The 19,902-nt window shown below is 38.0% G+C and overlaps 1 protein-coding gene across 1 annotated transcript in view; it reads right to left on the bottom strand.

The window, feature by feature from the left end:
- TDRD9 (tudor domain containing 9) overlaps window positions 1-19,902 on the bottom strand; it is a gene marked incomplete at both ends in the record, with an annotated part of 64,031 nt that overhangs the window by 32,170 nt on the left and 11,959 nt on the right. The window contains 6 exons of the mRNA XM_084288003.1: window positions 2,656-2,820; window positions 6,916-6,996; window positions 8,048-8,170; window positions 9,696-9,917; window positions 10,306-10,403; window positions 13,528-13,634. Of these exons, the coding sequence (XP_084144129.1) occupies window positions 2,656-2,820; window positions 6,916-6,996; window positions 8,048-8,170; window positions 9,696-9,917; window positions 10,306-10,403; window positions 13,528-13,634 (796 nt within the window). The remainder of the gene's footprint in view (window positions 1-2,655; window positions 2,821-6,915; window positions 6,997-8,047; window positions 8,171-9,695; window positions 9,918-10,305; window positions 10,404-13,527; window positions 13,635-19,902) is intronic.

Here is a 19,902-nt window from a genome sequence, read left to right as displayed (position 1 = left end):
AAGCAGCAGTTTTGTTAAGGAATACTATTTTTTTTTCTCCCAATATATGCAACAATCTAAGCAATTTTATATTGTTTGGGCTGCTCAAACGTATTGTTTTTAGATTATCCATGCTTTAAAAATTGTCAAATTTGTCTTTTCCGTTTTGTTACCTATTGTGCCTTTAGTATTCTTTAACATGACAAGGCTGTCACATCACTGTTAATAAAAGGTAACAACGTGAGAAACAGCAAGTCCAAAAGCCCAGTCAGAACTGCCTGAAATAATACGACATCATCGGGATTGCTTTTGACAGCAGTTCACTACCTTTCATCTGGACTCTGACTTCAGTCCCAGGGATGTGAAGGAGTTTTCAGATTTGCAAACCAAAACTGGAGCTCTCTTTTTTGCCATAGGTAAGAAGTAGAGAGATGGAATTTCACAGAATTTCACACCAAAGACTAAGATCAAGACATCCCCCTCACACACACACTTTAAAAATCTACTTACAGAATTAAATTTGCAATCAATTTGCATTTGGTATCTACAATGCTATCCTACTGCAGTAGGTAAGCATTTATAGGACACAAATAGCTGTAAATTTGCCTATAGACACAGCCCTCATACACTTTTCAATCAAAACCAGTGTTGATATGACAAAAATAATGATCCACTTAAATATCCAGATCAATGTACTTGCTTAGAAAGGTCATTACACCGAGAGAAAAGAAACTTACTTCTACAGACTTTTACTCAAACAAACAGTAGCACCTATAAATGACCAAATATTTGGGCAAGAGTAAGCCAGTGCTGTACTGAAAAAACATTTCTCCCTTCTTTTTATTCTTTTTACTCTTTTCTACAAATGAAGCCATTTGAGAGGAAAGCTTTATCTTTGAAACAGCAACATCTATTGAGCCGTAGCAAAGTGTTTACAGTAAACAGGCATGGAGAAGACAGAAAAATGACTGGTATTTCTTTTTATCTTTCCGATCACAATTGGTATCAGTGAATTCCCAAGTTACCCAAGGCAGAAATGTTCAAGGAAAAAAAAATTTCTTTTCAAGCATAGTTTTAAAATATTATCACCTACAAAAATGAGAGACGAATATTCAAGCCAACAGATCTGCAGAATAAAACAATTCTATGTTAATACAGTAGCATCCAATTAGAGTAACTGGATAGGCGGATTTTTTGAGAAGGGACAAAGGTTCATACCTCACAGCAAACTAGACCATTAAATGACTGAACTGATTCAAGTTGAGAAGCTTTAAGCAAAGAGTTATGATTTATGATGCCTGATTTTATAGCTATGAATTTTAAAGCAAAGATGAAACCTGGAAAAACAAAATCTGCCTAAAAAACACAGTATTTGTTTCTATTCAATACTGTATTCTGTGTGAATTTTGTATAGGCAAAAATAGAAATATTTAGAACTACAGCCTAAAGCCAGTACACCTCAGACAGCTGATTTTGATTTTAGCATATTTAATATGACAGCGCTCACATTATTAATTGCATTAACTCTCAGGCTTGGCCTTTATTTTGTTTTTATTTCAGAACATTACATAAATCATCTTAGACCTTCCATGTTTTTAAGCATTTCTCTAAAATCTATTATTCCGAGAAAATCTCAACACACAGCTCCATAAGGAACAAATGCAAAACCAAACATCAGTGTTTTCCAATTCTATTTCTTTTTTTTTTTTTTTTTTTTTTTTGTAAATATTAAAAACATTCAAGAGCTCTTCTGTGTTTCTAGGTTGCCCTAGGATAAAATAAGTCCTTGAACAATCATATTCCTTTCCTCCTACTAAACAGAATGGCTATAGCCAGAAAGAACACAACATTAAGAAATAAATGAAAACTTAAAAATCAAAGTTAAATGCTTGTATATGCAGAAAAAAATAACATATATATAAAAAGGCATAAGGACTGAAAGCAGTTTCCTTTTGTTCATGATCTTTGACCTGAAAGGTACGGCAGCTGACCTCCAGCTGAAAATGCATCAGCTTTGACAAATGCAACTCGACTTAAGTAGACTTCCTACTGAATTTCTTGGTTATCTTTTTGTTGTCATTTATAATAAAAAATCTTTTACAAAAAAACCACGTTATTACATAAAGTCCTCCGTGTTATCTATCCAGGCTGCCACACTAACATATACATGTTGACAGGCCAAATGCTATATATGTGTGGGGTTGTGTTTTTTTTGTTGTTGTTGGGCTGCATTAAAGCTTAAAACAATTGAGAGCATCCTGATCTGGCTTGCCTGTGTTCAGGCATAACCAATACCTGTCCTGTGTACAGAATAAGCCATTATTTTCTTCTAAGTTTTCCATAAACTGTGGTGTGTTTTTTTTGTTTGTTTGTTGGTTCTGTAAGATCTATAAAGCCCTCAAATGCTACTTTCTGCAGACTTACACATCGTTCAGTAGTTTCCTTCAAAGATGAATAAAGTGCACTAGTCAAGATCCCCAGCCCTTTTCATTCCTTTTCTATTATGTTAAGGAAAAACTAAGCTACTCATGACTCTTGTTGTATCATCAAATTCTAATTAAAATCTAGAATTGTAATGTAAAATCAGTTACTTGCAATTTTGTTACATGGCTTTCAACTGACTATTCAAATTTCTTTCTTACTATGTCCAATGAAATAGAATGACATTTACCATACCTGGGAATGAACAATGTGCTTCAAATCATCGAGATAATATTCTTCAATATCGTAACGTTTGCCTTCCACCTTAAATACATAGGCTGGATTCAGACCATTATGAACTGGAAGTGCAAAGTAATTAGCAATTTCTTCACAGTTGATGGAAGCAGACATCAGTATTACCTTTAAAAAAATGGCACAGTAAATGTAAAACATTCATTTTAACGCCAAATGTCATGCCACACTGGAATCTACCAATCTCTACTTTCTTCTAAAATCTAATTTTGGTTACTGCAGTCATGTATCCTATGTACATTTAAGACAACCCAAGCTAAATGTTAAATAAAATTCCAGTGTAGGATGTGGAGAAAAGTAAGCACCTTTAAGGGAACAGCTCAGGCTAGATGTCCAGGGCAGACAACGGGAAGATTTTTTCCTGTGGTTCAAGTTCAACCCCCAAATAGACAGTGGTGCCTTTACCTCTATCAAAAGATAGGCTTACTCCTATGAGTCTAATACCTGCAATTATACCCCAGCCTCAAAAAAATTTTAGTAGAATTATTTTTGAAATATGTCAAGTTTCACCTACGTTTCAATTAATTTATGCAACTTAAAACTTTCAAGGATCACATGAAGCTCCTTTCTGTTTGCTGACTCTAGTAAGATTCTTAATCTGTATTCTTGCAAACAGAAAAGCAGAAGTCACATATACTACCTGGTGAAGCCTTTTCTTTTTTTTTTTTTTTAGTTATTATGAAATTCATAATATGTGAAGGATGAAGGAAAGGAGAACAACGAAGTGAAGCATTGGTATAGTTATTTACCCTCTAACTCCTCTACATGGAACGTGGTCCCACTGCTCAGCACTACCAGCTAGAGTAAGTTGGATCGATTCAACTTGGAAAAGGACAAAAAGGAAGAAGTTGTAACGACCTGTGTGATTTTCAGTTTCTTCACTCATGTCTTCCGAGCTACTTTTATAGCACTACTTGTGAACCGGAACACTCTCAGCCCTTTCTTGTTTTCACAACACCTTCCATAAATTCAAAAATAAGACGAAATACACACAACACCCAAAACAAAAATGCAATGAAAAAGCATTCCTCCTATGAAGGAGGAATTGCCTGACAGGCAGGTAAGCTAATGAAGTGAGTATCGTACCACAGTGCTCACTGATCTCCATAGCACACACTCTTAAAGGCACAAGGAAACACAGAAAAAAAGATTAAATCACTATGTCTTTCATGATCCTGAAAGAAGGAAAAAAATCTGAAAGGATCCAACTGTGCACGTTATGAAATCCCTCTCACTACAGCATGAACTACCTCGTGGCTCAGTGGGTAGGGGCTCACCTCTGCTAGGAAAACAGGCTCATTATAACCTTGTCTGAAGGCTACTGAAACAAAATTCAATCTAAATTATTCTAACCACAGTTACAGGCAAGCAATATTCAATTACTACTACTTCGACAACATCTTTGTAATTTGCATTCATAATAATCTACAAAGAGTGCTTTCAAACTGAAAGGAAAATGACTAGTTCTCAACAGCGTGCTGGAAGGATCCCATTACTAAAACAAAAGTTTGATCCACTTTCAACGCAGAAGTTCAGCAAGAAACAGATAATGTCAACAGTTTAGAACACACTGGAGGTGTGCCGAGAACTGCCATCAGTGCAGGCAGTTCTTTTCTTCATCAAGGAGTCCAGAAACACCTGTGCAGCATGGCTATGTCTAAAGCCCCATCATCTGATACCGAAAATATTCACTATGAGAACAACTTAAGATGTCCCTGAATGGACATTTTCTACAACCAGGGAGATTGTTCTATGAAAACAGCACTATCTTTATCCTGTTTCCACTATCCCTAATTGAGGCAGCGAACAAAGCATGTTGATTTTGCAGCTTTTAGCTAACGCAGGGAGTATGCTGTGTATCAACCACAAGGACAGGACTGAGGCAGGGAGTACAAGGACGGGACGACCCTAAAAGATAAGGGAAGAAAAGACTTCATACACACAGATAATAGAACCAGCAAGAACTGGCTTGGACTGCTGAGTCTGTGAAAGAAAGGCAGGTTCAGAAGTTTATCACCAAGGAGGACTTCTGGCCTTCATCAAAATACCACCAGAGTACACTGGCTGACCACCCGAGGACTCCAGCGCACATTTGAATAGGGGCAGGAACCTCTGTTAATAATTCTTTGGTTACTTAATGAATATGCAATAGACTTATGGGGGGGATGAAATGAATACGTATATATCCCATTAATATAAGCACCTTGGCAGTAACCCTCGGTGTGTGTGTGTGTTAGGCAGAGCGATCCCCCACACACCCAGGACCGTAATAACAAATACCTGCTTAGTAACTTTGGTTACTGAGTTTTCACTGCGTCAAACAACTGCTTATGGAAATTGCCCTCTTGGGTTTGACCCAATAGAGCCAATCCAGAACTCTTCGGTTTTCTTTCAACGACCCCACTCTTTAAAATACCATCCTTAGAAGAGCCCATCAATTGTCTGCCCTATGATCTAGCAGCAAAAGCCTGCCAGAAAATTCAGCGTAGCTGGTAGGTATAACAGGCAGATCTTGTACTCCATACTCTCACCATCCTGTTAGCTGATATAATACCTAATTATCTGCTACATCTGAAGCCTGCAATGCCCAAATTAAGAGACATATCCTTTGTATGTATTTTTGTATGATTGTCAACAGTAAAATTTTTTTTCCCCTTTTAACAGGCCTCCTTGCACCCCTTTGTTTCACAAATCCAGGCCTGTCCAGAGAGCCAAAAAATCCTGCATTTTCTAAATCAATCTGCCACATGATCAAAGTCTCCTTTAGTTTTTCAAAAGGGAATGAGGTAGGAGACATTGTGCTTAGTACATAGTTTCAAAAATGAATGACCCATTCTGCTCTGCTAAAATGCAGCAATTAAGTGCCAGAATTGCCATCTCCCTGCCATAAAAAAAAAAACTCTACAGGGGTGAAAGGAAGGCACCCATAAATATAAGATCGTCTCAGATTTATACAATATGAAGAACATTTAGATGAAGTGTCAACTACAAAACAGGATGCAAAAGAGAAACTCTTCCAATAAAAATTTTGAGGAATTTAACCAGAATTATGGAGACCAAGAAAAAAAAAAAATCATTCAGAAACCTTTTAGAGACAAATGTTTTCAAACTGAAAAGATGACAGGACTTGAAGAGATTCCTGATGTTGACACTAACCAGAAAATCAGCATCGATGGCAAACTTCAGAAGCTGAGTACAATCAAATTATTTGCCATTCTTGGCAAAGTTCTAAGCCAAGTTCTAAGTAATGCTGAATAGGTTTATGCTAATGTCTCTGAAATCAAAGACAAATAGGGAGTTTTCTTATTGGCAACAAAAAGGATAAGAAATAAAATATAAGTACACAGACATGTCCTATGCCAACAGGAAGGGCATTCTGAGTGACAGCACACTTGGGAGACTTAAAGACTAAGTTATGAGTTGGAATCAATGCAGTTGATTGTGCAGAAGAACCCCGATTCCCTTACTTTAGCAACAAAAAAGACAGCATAGATTCAGGTTGTCTATGTTTTGAACAGAACAGTTTGCATTAAGGCAACAGCTGACTGAAACACTTAAGGGACACGTACAGTCTTATAAAAATCCTGCCATCCCAAACAGGGGCACAGAGATGCTCTGGGTTAGCCTAACTCTACCACCCCCTGTATTTAAATTTCTTACAGTTCACAAGTCTGTCCCTTTGAGACCACAAAGACTGAACACATCATGATAAATCTCTGCAAAGTGTTTTAGTAAGAAGAAAGTTTCCTAGCAGACAAGCAAATATCTCAGCCATGTTATACTACCAGTTCTGCCTAGAAACAGCAATACATTTCTATTTTTTACGGTTTGCAAACAACCTTAACAATGCCATAAGTTCAGAGTTAATGTTACCATATTTAACCAAGAATAAGCACTGCCCTCAATATCCAATACATAACTCTAGTTAAAAAGACATCTTGCATTTTTCTAGCCTTAAGCAGACTTTGGATGCTAATGCATTTTAACATGAGAGAAAAAAAACAGTCTCTCAGAACACATTATACTAGCCAGGAAAAAAATGCCCTTCAGCTTACTTGCTTATGAAGACTAGCAAACTAAATATTTTAGTTAAAAATAACAACAAATATTAAAGCAAGTTCTTTAAAATTTTACCCTTTGTAAATCAAAAACATGTAACAATTTATTCTTGAAGGAAACTACCAGAACATGCTTTGAACTTACCTTTACAGACTGTGAATTTGTACGCAACAGTTTACGGACTACCAATAGCAAGAAATCCATTTCTTCTGTACGCTCGTGCACCTGGAAGAATCCACCATTTCACTTTTTACAGGTTTTCATTAGGTCGTGCTCTTCTTTCTGGTAATCTCTTCCTTTGCTGCTTATTTTTGTTTCATGCACTTTTGTAACTTGGAACAATACATTTTCATGGCAGAAAATGCATCTTTTAAGATTAACGCATTTAATCACGTTTTAAATCTCAACACAGCAGTTCAGATGACGGCAATATCCTTTTTAAAAATTCATATGACGCTGTTAGATCATATAACTTCTAGCATAATGACTAGAAAACCAGTGATGGGCTCTAGATTTGACAGTAACAGCTAAAGTGACACCAAGGATGGGTAACTAAATTGTACCGGGAGGATCACAAATGATCCAGGCAGGGAATATATCTGCTTGTCTATCAGCTGGGCAGATCAAATAGATTCCTCTTGTTCCATATAGCTGCTAGGCATGATCAAAATACCCAACTACTCCCTAAAACATTTTCTGTCCAATTCTTCATACATCCTAGCATCTGACTTTTTTGGTTGCTTCTTGCACAGTTCAATAAAGACTTCCACTCAACATTATCAATGACAAACAAATCCCTTTCTTGAATTGTTACAGTTTATATACAATTAACAGCTTTTTTTTTTTTCCTTTTTCCTCCAGAGCTCAACCTTCTAAAGGTCTACATTCATTCCTGTTTTTCAGGTCATCCTTGAAGGATAAAGGCTCTTTCTAAAGGCAGTGACATCCAAGAGAAAGAAGTGGCCCCTTCCTCATACGCCTAGTTGAACACATTCTTGAAATCCAAGCAGTAGATTTCAGAAGCCATCTCAAGGTGCTCATACTCATCTCTAGACACTCCCCAAAATCCTCCCCAAGCCCTCAGTTCTAAGCTTCACTGTTCAAAGAACACCAAGAAAACACTATTTCAAGAACCATTAGTTTAGACAACGTATACAAACAATCTTCACTCATTTGTAAAGGTACATACCTGCGTTTTTCTTTCTTCAGCACAATAAGACAGACAAAAGGTAAGAATTTTCTTAAAATAGAGATTAAATTTTTTTCACCAACTTACCTCATCAATGAAAATGTGCGTGAACTCAGTTAGGCTTTTGGCATAAACTGCTTTCTGAAGAAGTATCCCAGCTGTCATGTAGAGCAACCGTGTCTCCTTTGTGGCAACCTTCTCTAAAGCTACCTAACACACATTGAGAAACAAATAATATAGAAGTGAACAGATGTTCAATCTATTTCCTGAATATGGATCTCAAAGAACTCCAAACAGAAATATGGTGCAAAGTCATCACAATTATTCACTTAAGCTTAGAAACACACTTGTTTAGAGGTTTTAACAACACCCAGAACAAGTTACCTCAGAAGGCACTTTTCTCTAGGAAAAATCAAAAAGTCTCAGATGCTTATAAAATAAAGGATAAAAATTTCAGTTGGTCTAGCTATGGGCTCTAGCCTGAAAATAATTCTTTACAGGCTTTTAAAGGTGCATACATGAAACTTTCTACTAATATCCTCAACTGCTGTGTAGAGAAGTACAGGCCTGGTACACTAGCAGAAGCCCTGAGAAGCGGAGACATGGGATGTGGCACAGAAGAAAGCTGGCATAGGACAAGAGCAGATGAGCCCCGTCTTGGCACTGCAGACCTCATGATAGAAACAACTTCGTAATGGTCAGTTAGTCCAGTTAAAAAAAAAGACCGCAAGCTGTACAAAACATGTTGCGTTTTTTTTGGTCAGTTGGTTTTTGTTTGTTTTTGTTGTTTGTTTTGTTTTTGTTTTTTATGGGTAACAGAACAAAGAGTCTCTAACACAGGTAAATGGCACCATACATAGTAAATTCTGTTGTAACCCGGAGCTGTGAACCAATGCAAAAACGAAGTGGTCATAGCATTTTAGCAAGCATGACCCTAAGTGGATGGAAAAAGGATGAAAAAAAAGGAAGAACAAACAAGTGAGAAAGAAGAAACCATCAAGGTAAGTATCCCAGCAAAGGATTCTCAGAAACAGACAACTCACCATAAACATCCTCCCCACGGCCAATACCAGTGCAAACCCACCAGCCTTAGTACCCAGGGAAGCTAAGTCTGGAGGCAGCTATTGTCGAAGTACCATCAGAAACAATGACCACAGCATTTTATTGCAGTTATTGACCATTAAAGCACCAGTATTTGTGTCAAAATTTGACAGTAAGTTTATAAATGGAGGGATAGAACAGCTGAATTTGGCAAAGGGAAAGGTGGAGGTAGATTTAATTGAAAAACTGTTTCAGGTTTCTGAAATAAGAAACTATGACAGGACATTCGTGAAATAATGCATGCAAGTTTTGTCATAGCTGACAGTAAACATAATAAAGTCAAGCAAATCAAGTGTGTTAATTCAGGATTGTAAAGGGGAAAAAAATGACAGAATGTAATTTTCCTGGAACAATTCCAGTGATTAATGATACAGATGCATCCAATTACCAGAACACAGACAAATTATTTTTCTGGAGTCTAACTAACATCTCCATTTGTTTAACTTTAAAAGCTTAAACATTTATTTATCAATGTTTAACAGTAGACAGCTAAAACCCTGCAATTCCATTTTAAAAGCACATTCCAGAACATTTCTTCAGTGTGCTACATATAATTAAAGGTAACCAAGAAAGCAGATAAGGTGCTCATTTTTTTTTTTTTTTTTTTTTTTAAATACAATTTGAAATGTTATACCTGGTAGCCTACAAATCCACCCAGTGTCCATGATCGTTCCTTACTAATCCACCTGGCGATGCTGCTGGCACCAATTTTCCGAGGCTGGGTAACAGCAATATTGCAGTAGATAGATCGCTGAGTGCAATAATCCAAAACATATTGTGGAAGCTGTGTGCTCTTACCACTGCCAGTTGCTCCTTGTATAATCACAACTGAATTGCTTTCTATCAGAGACACTATCTGAAACAATTTTTCAAGAAAATTCTTAAGTCTATGAAAACACTTAGAACAGATTGCAAACAGATTCAAATTATCAATAGCTTTCAGTGGAATAACAAGTCTCTAAAATATTATGCCTTCTTTCTATCATCTCTTAGGCATTAGCAGATCACAGAAAAGAACATGTGCACATGCTCACATTTCTAGGCTTCACATATACATCTATAAAAACAGTATAACAGGAATGGTTCTTCCTGAAAGGGTTTTTGTGCAATGGTTTGTGCAATGAAAAAAGCATTCCACCCCCCCCCCCCCCCCCCCAAAGAAATGTAAAAAAGAAACCAATCACCAATCAAAACAACAATCACACGATTTTCAGCTTTATTCCACAAAGAGAAAGTGCAATTACCTCCTCCTTGTGTCTGGCTATAGGCATATCAGCATATTTATAGTCAGATATTGGCACAGAACTCCCAACTCTTGGCTCACACTTAGGTAGGGCAGTATCTAGTCAGAAAAATAACCAAGAATAAGTTTTCACAATACAGAAAGAGAAAGATGAGCAGGGGAATACAAACACTATTTGAAAACCTAACTTTTACAAAGTTTAAGTCACATACGTAGGGGTATTAATAGAAATAATAATTTTTACTATGAACATACTGTAGAGATTTTCTTTGTTAAAGCAACTGCTGTTTTACTGGCGGCTGCTCTAGAAGAACTGTGTATAAACCATGATCAGTGTCAAGGACATACACAGTTCTGTAATTCTCTCTGCTTTCCTCTTAACTCAAAACCCAGCATTTTTGCACAGTTTGCATTACAAGTACAAAGTCCACGTGTTCCTGAGAACTTTTTTTAATGATACTGGAGAAAACATGCCTATTTGTGTACCCATCCTTATGTGTGATCACTATTTTTCTACTTCTTAATTAAACAATCTTTTTAAGAATCTCTATAACCTTTCAATGTGACACCACTGCCAAGAGAACACAAAATGTAGTTAGTCACAGTTAATGCAGGACAAGATTTTACAGTAGTACCAAGATTTCCTGCTCAGAAGTCTGCTGTCAGTCTGACTGTGACAAATAAAACAGCAACTGATCGGGTGACAAGGGAAGTGTAGAATGGTAAAACCAGTGCAAAACTGGCAAGTAATTTTTCCAAGTTACAGTTAAACAATTGGGTAGAAAAATGATGTATTTCAAATGGCCTTCACCAGGTGTAATAATTAATTTTATTTACCTATTTGCATTCAAATAATAAGAGTTTAAGACTTCACTTTATGTTGAGTCATTTTTTTTAACGTAATACTCACAGTAGTGGGAATGAAATGCAGTATTCTTTTTACAAAGAAAATAGGTATCATTAAATAAAGGCCACAGCCTAAATACTTGACTGCTCAGTTAGAGCTTCCTTTCTTAGGAAGGCTTAGTAATAATCTTGCACAGCAGTGAAGCGGAAGCCAGCAGAATAATTTTTTGTCTCTGTAGTGAACCTGAATGTGCTCCAACCTCCCTAATTGTTGTTGAATGTCAAAGAATCCAAAATGAATTATTCCCATGTTAAAACACCACAAAGCCCCAAAACCTAGGCAGCTAGGACACTTTCATAAAACACTAGAAACCAGAATATTCTCCAACAAGATCGACTTTTAATCTCGATTCTGTATAATGCAACAACAGCTGTAGGTGATTGTTGCACGGCTATTTACTTAGCGCTAACAAACACATACTAAAACAAACTTAATATTTTCCAGGGATGATGATTTTAAATGTCCTTTTTAAAAGGGACTTTCAGTAAAGATTCTTCATATATATCCCTGGAAAATTCATATAGAGCATTCTGTCACAGCAACGCTGTACAATGGATGACTGGCTTCCCTCTGGCACAAACGTGTCACTTTTGAGACATCAGTAACTCTGCAGGATTTGACCAATGCTGGAAGAAATCTCAAGCTGCTAGGGAAAAGATCCCGGTGTCAGCACAATCCTGCTAAAGCAGCGTTGTCTTCCCACCTTTGTCAGGTTTTCCATCTAACAGTCAATACATTTAGTCAGTGCTATAAGGAATATAGCATAAAGAATATTAAGAATAATACATAAAGAATACCCAAATCTGAAAGCCTGTTTTCCACAGAATAACAAAAGTAGGAAAATGACCACTATATGTGAAAACTACACACAGCTCTGTAAGGTAACCCCTCTGCACAACATCTTCTGAGGGCATGGAGTTCTTTGACTCAGCCAGCCCAATGTGTTAGGGAAGAACTACTGCTGGATGTTCTCCTTTGTTCAAATAATTGTGAAGCATTTTCTGTTACCTGATCACATCAACTTCCTTTTCACAGCAGTATCATTTCTACTATGCTCTGTAGAAGCCTTACAATCTGCACAATTAACTACATGAATTCATGTGCAGGCAAGAATGAATAAGTTCTAAATATCAAGGAGAAACTTTTTATGATAGGCCAAAAGAAAATAAGTATTTATAAAAATAATATACCAGGGTGCTTGGGCAGAAATATTTCCTAACAAGAACGCATTGTAACTGTTTCTTCCACAGAAATACTGCAAGGATCAATTCCATTCAAAACAAAACAGGCCAGCAGCACTGTTAGCCTATCTCAGGCATAAGTCTTATTTAATAGCTCAAAGACATAACTGATTTATGGCATTTCCCTAAATTAACCAAAATGACTAACTTTTATGAGTTAAACAAGAAAAGCATGTGAAAAACTAGAGAATACTGTGATACTAATCTACAACACCCTATACCTCTTTCAATCCCCTTATTTTGCATTTTCAATGCCTCCTTGTCTCCCACAAATGTTATGCCATTTGAAGTGGACCAGAGACAGCCAGCACGTCGGGGCTGGGACCTACGGTCAGATGCAGTGGACATGCTGGACAAGCCAACTGCACCTACTGAGCCTCAGCTGATGACAAGCCAAGCAAACGGCTGCAGGATCCACCCGAGTTCCAGAGGTCACATACTTTGCAGAAGCACGGAAGGAAAGTAATATCTAGAAAATGTCTCCTTTTTCCAAATTTTGGGAAATCAAAGTGATAAAAAATTAGAGAGAATGACATGCAGAACAGAAACTACACGAGTGTCCTTTCCTTAGGAAATCAGCTACATTAACAAATTTGGAAATTAAGAAGCACAGTTAAGAGTTTGAAGCTAAGTTGTCCTGACAACTGAGTCAGCCTCATACTGCTTTTACCAGAGCTCCTAGGAAAGAGGTGCAATCAAATTTCTCTCTAAAGACAAACAAAGCAACAACCAAGTACACAGAGAAATAACATGGAGACAAAAATGGAAAAACAGAACAAAAAGAGACATACTGAGTCCAGGGTGTTGTTTTTCTTGCAAATGTTTCAATCTAACTTATCTGCATTTCTCAAGACAATAAACCAGATGTATGCACATAAATCTATGCATCAGCATTATACACTGTTGAACCCAGAAAATATATTATTTTTTTTAACACCATGCCTTACACAAACAAATGTACACACACAGCATTAAACAAACAGGAAAGATGCAGTGAGGTTTCACAGTTTTATCCGGGGGAAGAAGACAGAAAAAGGACAGGTAAGCCTCTGTTAGAATAGGAATTTTTTTTTACCTAGCTTATAGACAAACTGATCAGTTCCAAATACATCAAGCTTTTGTGCCTCCACTTGTCTGTATTTTTCAGCATACTCAGTTTCACCTCTCTCTGTGCTAGGCAACCTAAAGAAAAAAGAAAAGACAATTCAGTACATGCTTCCTAATCCAACAGTTACAGATCTGTATGGAAGTAACTGCATTACACATAAGTTCAGAGATCCTGTATCATGCAGTACCTACTTGAACAAATAAAATTTCAGAGGTTAATTTTGTCTCTGCAGTTAAGATATTAGCCTGAGGAAAGTGCCATATTAAATCTTGCTGTTGGGATTCCAAAGAACTGCGCTCCCAAAGTATCATCCTCTAAGTTTGCAATAGCTAGGAATTTGTCTCCTAATGAAAGTCTAAAATTTATTTTGAGCAAAGATTAAATAGATTGCTTTCATAAATTCTTAATACAACCCAATTGAGAAAATACACATTATCCTCGCGTCACTCCTCAGAGACAACAGCGGTGGAAAGGAGCAAACCATCTCCTCACTACTTCAGGGAAAAGAACTTGTCCTTGAACCAAGATTTGCTGGTGGTCAGAAAACATACTAACGTGAACCCTAAGAGAACTTTGTACAAAACCACAGTTATGTCATTTCGCATAAGAGTGAAAATCTATCCATGACCCAACAGAATGGAGTAAAAAAATCTGTTCTACATAGACAGTATGAAGAAAGACACATGGATTTCACTAGAGAATACACCAGAACACATACAATAATTGTATTTAAAAACACATCCTAAATGAATGTGAATATTGTAGAGTTGCAGACACAAACATGTCGAAACTGTGGTTTTGCACCTTAATTTAAGCTCTGGGCCCTGAGCAAGCATCCTAGTTTCAGTTAGGACAGAGTTTACTTTCCTCCTAGTAGCTGGTAGGGTGCTATGTTTTGGCTTGGGATGAGAAGAGTGCTGATAACACACTAATGTTTTAATTGTCACAGAGCAGTGCTTACACCAAACCAAGGACATTTCAGCTTCTTGCTCTGTCCTGCCAGCAGGTAGGCTGGGGTTGCAGCAGGAGCTGGGAGGGGACAGACCCAGGACAGCTGACCCTAACTGGCTAAAGGGTATTCCATACCATCTGGCATCATGCTAAACAATATATAGGGGTGACTGGCCAGGGTGGGGGTGCTGGCTGCTCGGGGTTAGGCTGGGGGTGAGCAATTGCATTGTGCATCACGTGTTTCATACACATTATTAGTAGTAGTACTATCATCATCACTATTATTACTATTATTTTCCTGTCTTAATAAACTGTCTTTATCTCAACCCACAGGCTTCACTTTCCCATTTCTCTCCCCCATCCCAGAGAGGGAGGGAGGAGGGTGAGCGAATGGCTGTGTGGTGTTTAGCTGCCAGCCGGGTTAAACCACAACAGCAAGCTTTTGCTATGCTAAGTACTGAATAGCAAATCTGTTTGTCTGTGGCTTTGAAACATTTTATAACTGGACAAAAGCCTCTATTTCTTAACCTGAATATGAATATCAGGTTGCCCAGAGAAGCTGTAGATGCCCCATGTGTTCAAGGCCGGGCTGGATGGAGCCCCAGGCAATGTGATCTAGTGGGTGGGATCCCCGCACATGGCAGGGGTTGGAACTGGGTGATGTCTAAGGTCCCTTCCAACTCCAGCTATTCCGTGATTAAGCAAGATTGACCTCCAAAGCAGTTAAATTGAGAACAGCAAGAGATTTTGAACAAGGCATTCTCTCACACATTAATTCACAAAGCCTTGATAACACAAGTGCCCACCTTCTCTGGTAAGGCAAGCTCTGGACTAGCCTGGCTCTGCCACAGATGATTCACTGGGATCAGTCATTATGTCCTCCTACAGAAAGCACCACGCGTGTATCACCACACTGCTGTCAACAAAATGTGAGAGGAACAACAAAGAAGCCTTCATAATGGCTTCACATCCTATTTTAACAATATTTTGAGTGCAGAACCAAGTCAACGTTTCCCCAACTCCTGAATATCTCAACACAGGGTTCAAAAGGATTGTGTGCAGAACTGCAATTGCCACAAGAGAAACAGCTGCCCATGTGCAGAGGGCAGCCTACAGCAGGGTTACCGCCCGAACCCTTCCCAAATAGCAGGCCTCCATCTCAGGATGGATTTCAAGGAGTTCAAACACATCCTGTCAGCCCACCTCTTAAGTAGGTTATTCCACTGAATATATATTAAACACAAAATACGATGAAGTTGTAAGTCAAGCATTCAGCAGCTGAAAACACCATAATTAAATTTTACCATGCAGTCTCTGTTTGGCACCACTGCACGCACATACAATAGAGATTTTAGTGATGTAGCCAATTATTTTTGTTTCCCTGAGACTACAGCCTCATGGAGCACACCGGACGCACAGAAATAAACCTGATTATGCAGTAAATGCAAATAGTCCTTGAGTCATCCACAACAACAACAAAGCAGTGATTGAGACAGCAAGCGTGGCCATAAAAGAGTGGGTATGAACCATCTGAACCCCAAGCAACCACAATCAAACCACTTCACCAAAAAGCTTCTGCTAAAAGGGAGCATCTGGGGGGGGAGAAAGACAGGTCTGTGCTCCTCATCTCCTGTAAAGAGCTTGAAGAGGAACAGGCACGTAAGCTGAAGTCAATTAATAAACCCTGTTTTATATATTACCAGATATATTCAAACGAGCAGTCCTGGAGAAGAAGTATTAAGCACTTCAAAATGGGCTCCCAGCAGTACAAGCTCTGACCTTTACCTGAGCGACTCCAGGAGAATGAGGACAGTGTGACCTCAGTGATTGGAGGCAATGCATTACTTTTTGTCTGCATGTTTGGGTATTTTCTTTCAGATGTGATGTTTTCTGTATTCAGAACACAGCATGCAGAAAATAAACCTGAGGCTATGCAATGAATGAAGAAAATATTTAATAGCCACTCATTAAGAATGAACATTGCTCACTCTTTGCAGTGAACCAGGCTACAGTCTCAAGGAAAATCATATGTAATTGGGAAATTGCATATGGGCATACGAAATGAACAAACAACCTTCATTACATCAGTTCTCCATGTTTTAATGCTGAACTTTGCAGCTTCAATAAAATAAAAAGCTTACCAAAATAATGTGTGGTTTTTTGTTTTGTTTTTTTTTGTTTGTTTGTTTGTTTGGTTTTTTTTTTTGTTTTTTTTTTGTTTTTTTTTAAGCAAATTGAAAAAGAAATTCCTTCTGAACCCTCTGGCAGTCTCATGGGTCATCAGAACAACACAACCCTTCTGCACAAGCATTAATAACCCAGCATCAGGAGGCATCATCCTATACATGGACAAACAGAAAGGGATGGAGTACTTTTCTGATGAGTTTTAACAAGAATTTGCTGACAGCTGAGGAATGACAAGACACAGAAAATTGAGATCCATTCCATGTAAGAAGAGGACAACACTAATGAAAGGACTTGTCAAGATTCCCCTATGAAGATGTGTCTGCCCAATAAACCAGTTCTCTCTTCCCCACTTCCATTCCCTCCAGCACAGCGAGAGCCTGCATTTCAGCATACCTGCCCTATTATAGGGCATATTCCTTACGCCTTTCAGATTGCAGCCTCAGCAATCAGCTACTTGAGGAGTCCTCTGGGTCTTCTAATCCCCTAAATAAATTACAATGTAGGCAAACAAAACTTTTCAGCTGCATACATAAATTCGTAATTGTAACAAATTAAGAGGCAGTAAGAAGTATTTTCTTGACTCTAACATGATTATTGAAAAAAAGTCATTATTTCAATTTGAAGAAAACCAGGAGATGAGATGTCCTGTGGTTTTGTTTTGTTTTGTTTTTTTCCCCCTCCCTTTCCCCTTATTAAAAAACAGGGTGGGGAGGCTGGGGTTGATCTTACTCAAATCCAGAGCACATTTCATCCTCAGCAGCAGGCAGATTTCTGCAGCTGAACCTGCAGGAAATACATGACATTAAAACTCATCACCCCACATGGACAGAGGCTGATAAAATGATAAACCACTGACAACACCATCAATCAGTAATGTCACTGTCATCAAGTTAACTCGTTAAGTCCTAACAGCTGCAGAACATAACATATCAGCTACTTATAAAGCTGTATGCAACTCAGGACCTACCTGCTCTTTCTGCAAAATACTCCCAGAAGGAGCAGACACAGCAACTTCAAGCCTGAGTGGCCGGGGCCAGCAGAAGGCTCCTACACAGGCAAAGAGGCATTACGTATCTTGCAAAAAGAATGTGCTAATTAATATTGTTACGAGATGATGGGTTACTTCCCTTGTTCTTTAGCATGTAATTTAACCAATATAACCTTTTTCTGAAGTATGACTGATCTCTGCACACGTGACTTACAAAAAAATAAGTTTGAGGATTTGATTGGGAGAAAATTTTTTTTAATATTTTATTTGGGTTTAAAGGTCAAATCAGCATCATTACAAACTTAAATGCAGCTGCCACTTCAGGGGAATTACTAGAAGGGAAACACAGTTTAACACCAGAAATCGTTGACACATCCAATTCCAAATGCTCTCAAATCCATAGAGGGTGCCTTTCCTTAAATAACTTCAAGTAGAGAAAGGTCTTCCTTTTCTTCAAGCTACAGAGTGACCTCTAATAAGTCAACAAGGCCATCACACCAGAATACACTCAGTAAACTTAATATCTGAACATCATCTGAAGTATTAAACCAACCACTTCTGTATACACTCATTTCTCAAAACCAGAATCAATCGCCAACCCTCAATCACAACTGACAGGTGATTTATTTGGCTCTTCACAGCAACATATGCTGAAATACCAATACACGCACTGAACACTGTTAATGTCTCTAGAAGTGAGGTTTGGAAAACAAACAAACAAACCAGCTTTTTAAATGTAGAGAAACAGACAGGATTATTCCCTGAAGAACACTGCCAACTCAGCAAACACGGTTGTATAAAGAAAATATTCCAATACGTAATGACACTCCAAAGATTAAGATGGCTGCAGAGCCAATAAAGAAGAATTTCAGGATATTTTCTATTAGCTATTTATTTTGTGGATAGGAACTCCTATCAGAGCTATATAACCTGATACGTATTTGTATTGCAGAGACAAACAACTGAAAAAGAAAAAAAAAAAAAAGCAAACAAACCCAGTGCTCTATGGCAGTGTTCTTAACAATACTTGTACTTGTCCTTTCTGTTCATTTATGTTCTGCCTCATTTGCCATGAAAGTCTCTGTTCACATGGGACTGGAGGTGAATGTAAAACCAGTGTCACTCATTTCCCAGATCACAAGAGGACTGCCCTAAGTCCTGGCTTCTATCACACACAAGTCACCAACCTTCTTAGAGAACTTTGGGAGATGGAGAAAAATCACTTGAAAAGCCCCTTGGCTTTATGGCATGCAGAGGAATATTTTGCTGTACAATTTTAGTACAATATATACAGTAGACCATTTCAAAGTCTGTTCTCTGAAACTAAAATAATGTGACACTTTACATAACGGAACATTTGCCATGACAGTAAATAACCTTCCACGGGCTTTACTGAAGGACATACTAAAAATGACTCTCCTCCTAACTGGCAGTGGGCATTCTGGACTTTTAGAAGACTGGTCTTACCTGCACAAACAACCAACTTTAAAAGAAAATGTACTGTCACTCAAAAGATGTCATGTTTCAGTCTAAAAAATAAAAGATACCACTTAGATTCAGAATAAGTGAAGCTAAACCATTAAATACTAAAATATGTTTTACAAAAAAAATTGCACATCACTTTAAGAATCTAAGAATCAGTGAGCTGCATGTGTTGTTTTTTTTTCCCCAAACACAACGGCACTGTTCTAAATATCTGGGTAGCTGAAGTCTTCCTATCAAGGCACTTAAATACGCATATGACTCCTCCTCATGGCAAGCAGTTAGTCAGAAGGACCGTTTTCAAACCTGAACTAGCTGGGGACGGAGCACACTAAAATAGTTCTGACTAGGTAAGCTCAACATTTCAAAAATATTTGTTCTTTGACAGAGTAATAGCTCTGTGAAACCTCCTGTCTTCTACCTCATCCACAGTTAAAATGCAAGAATAGTAACAACCACAAATGCCGGGACGAAACAGCCCTAATCCTCAAGTTTACTGTCCCTACAGGTCCCTGTTTTTTATTATTATTATTATTTATTTATTTATTTTCCACTGGGGAGACTGGGAAGAACTTCTGGGCTTCAGAACTGGTCTTTTTGCTGGAGGTGAGCTGTTTTATGAGCTCCCTTCTGCAGAGAGCTCAAGTAGGGCTGTGCAGAAGATGGCAGCTATTACCTGAGGCAGATGGTGGAAAGCCACACACCCAAACCTCTCCCCACTAGTCAGCCAGTTA

The sequence above is a fragment of the Netta rufina genome, assembly GCF_964035555.1.
Source record: "Netta rufina genome assembly, chromosome: 5".
NCBI lineage: Eukaryota > Metazoa > Chordata > Aves > Anseriformes > Anatidae > Netta > Netta rufina.
This window is presented reverse-complemented; position numbering and strand designations above follow the sequence as displayed.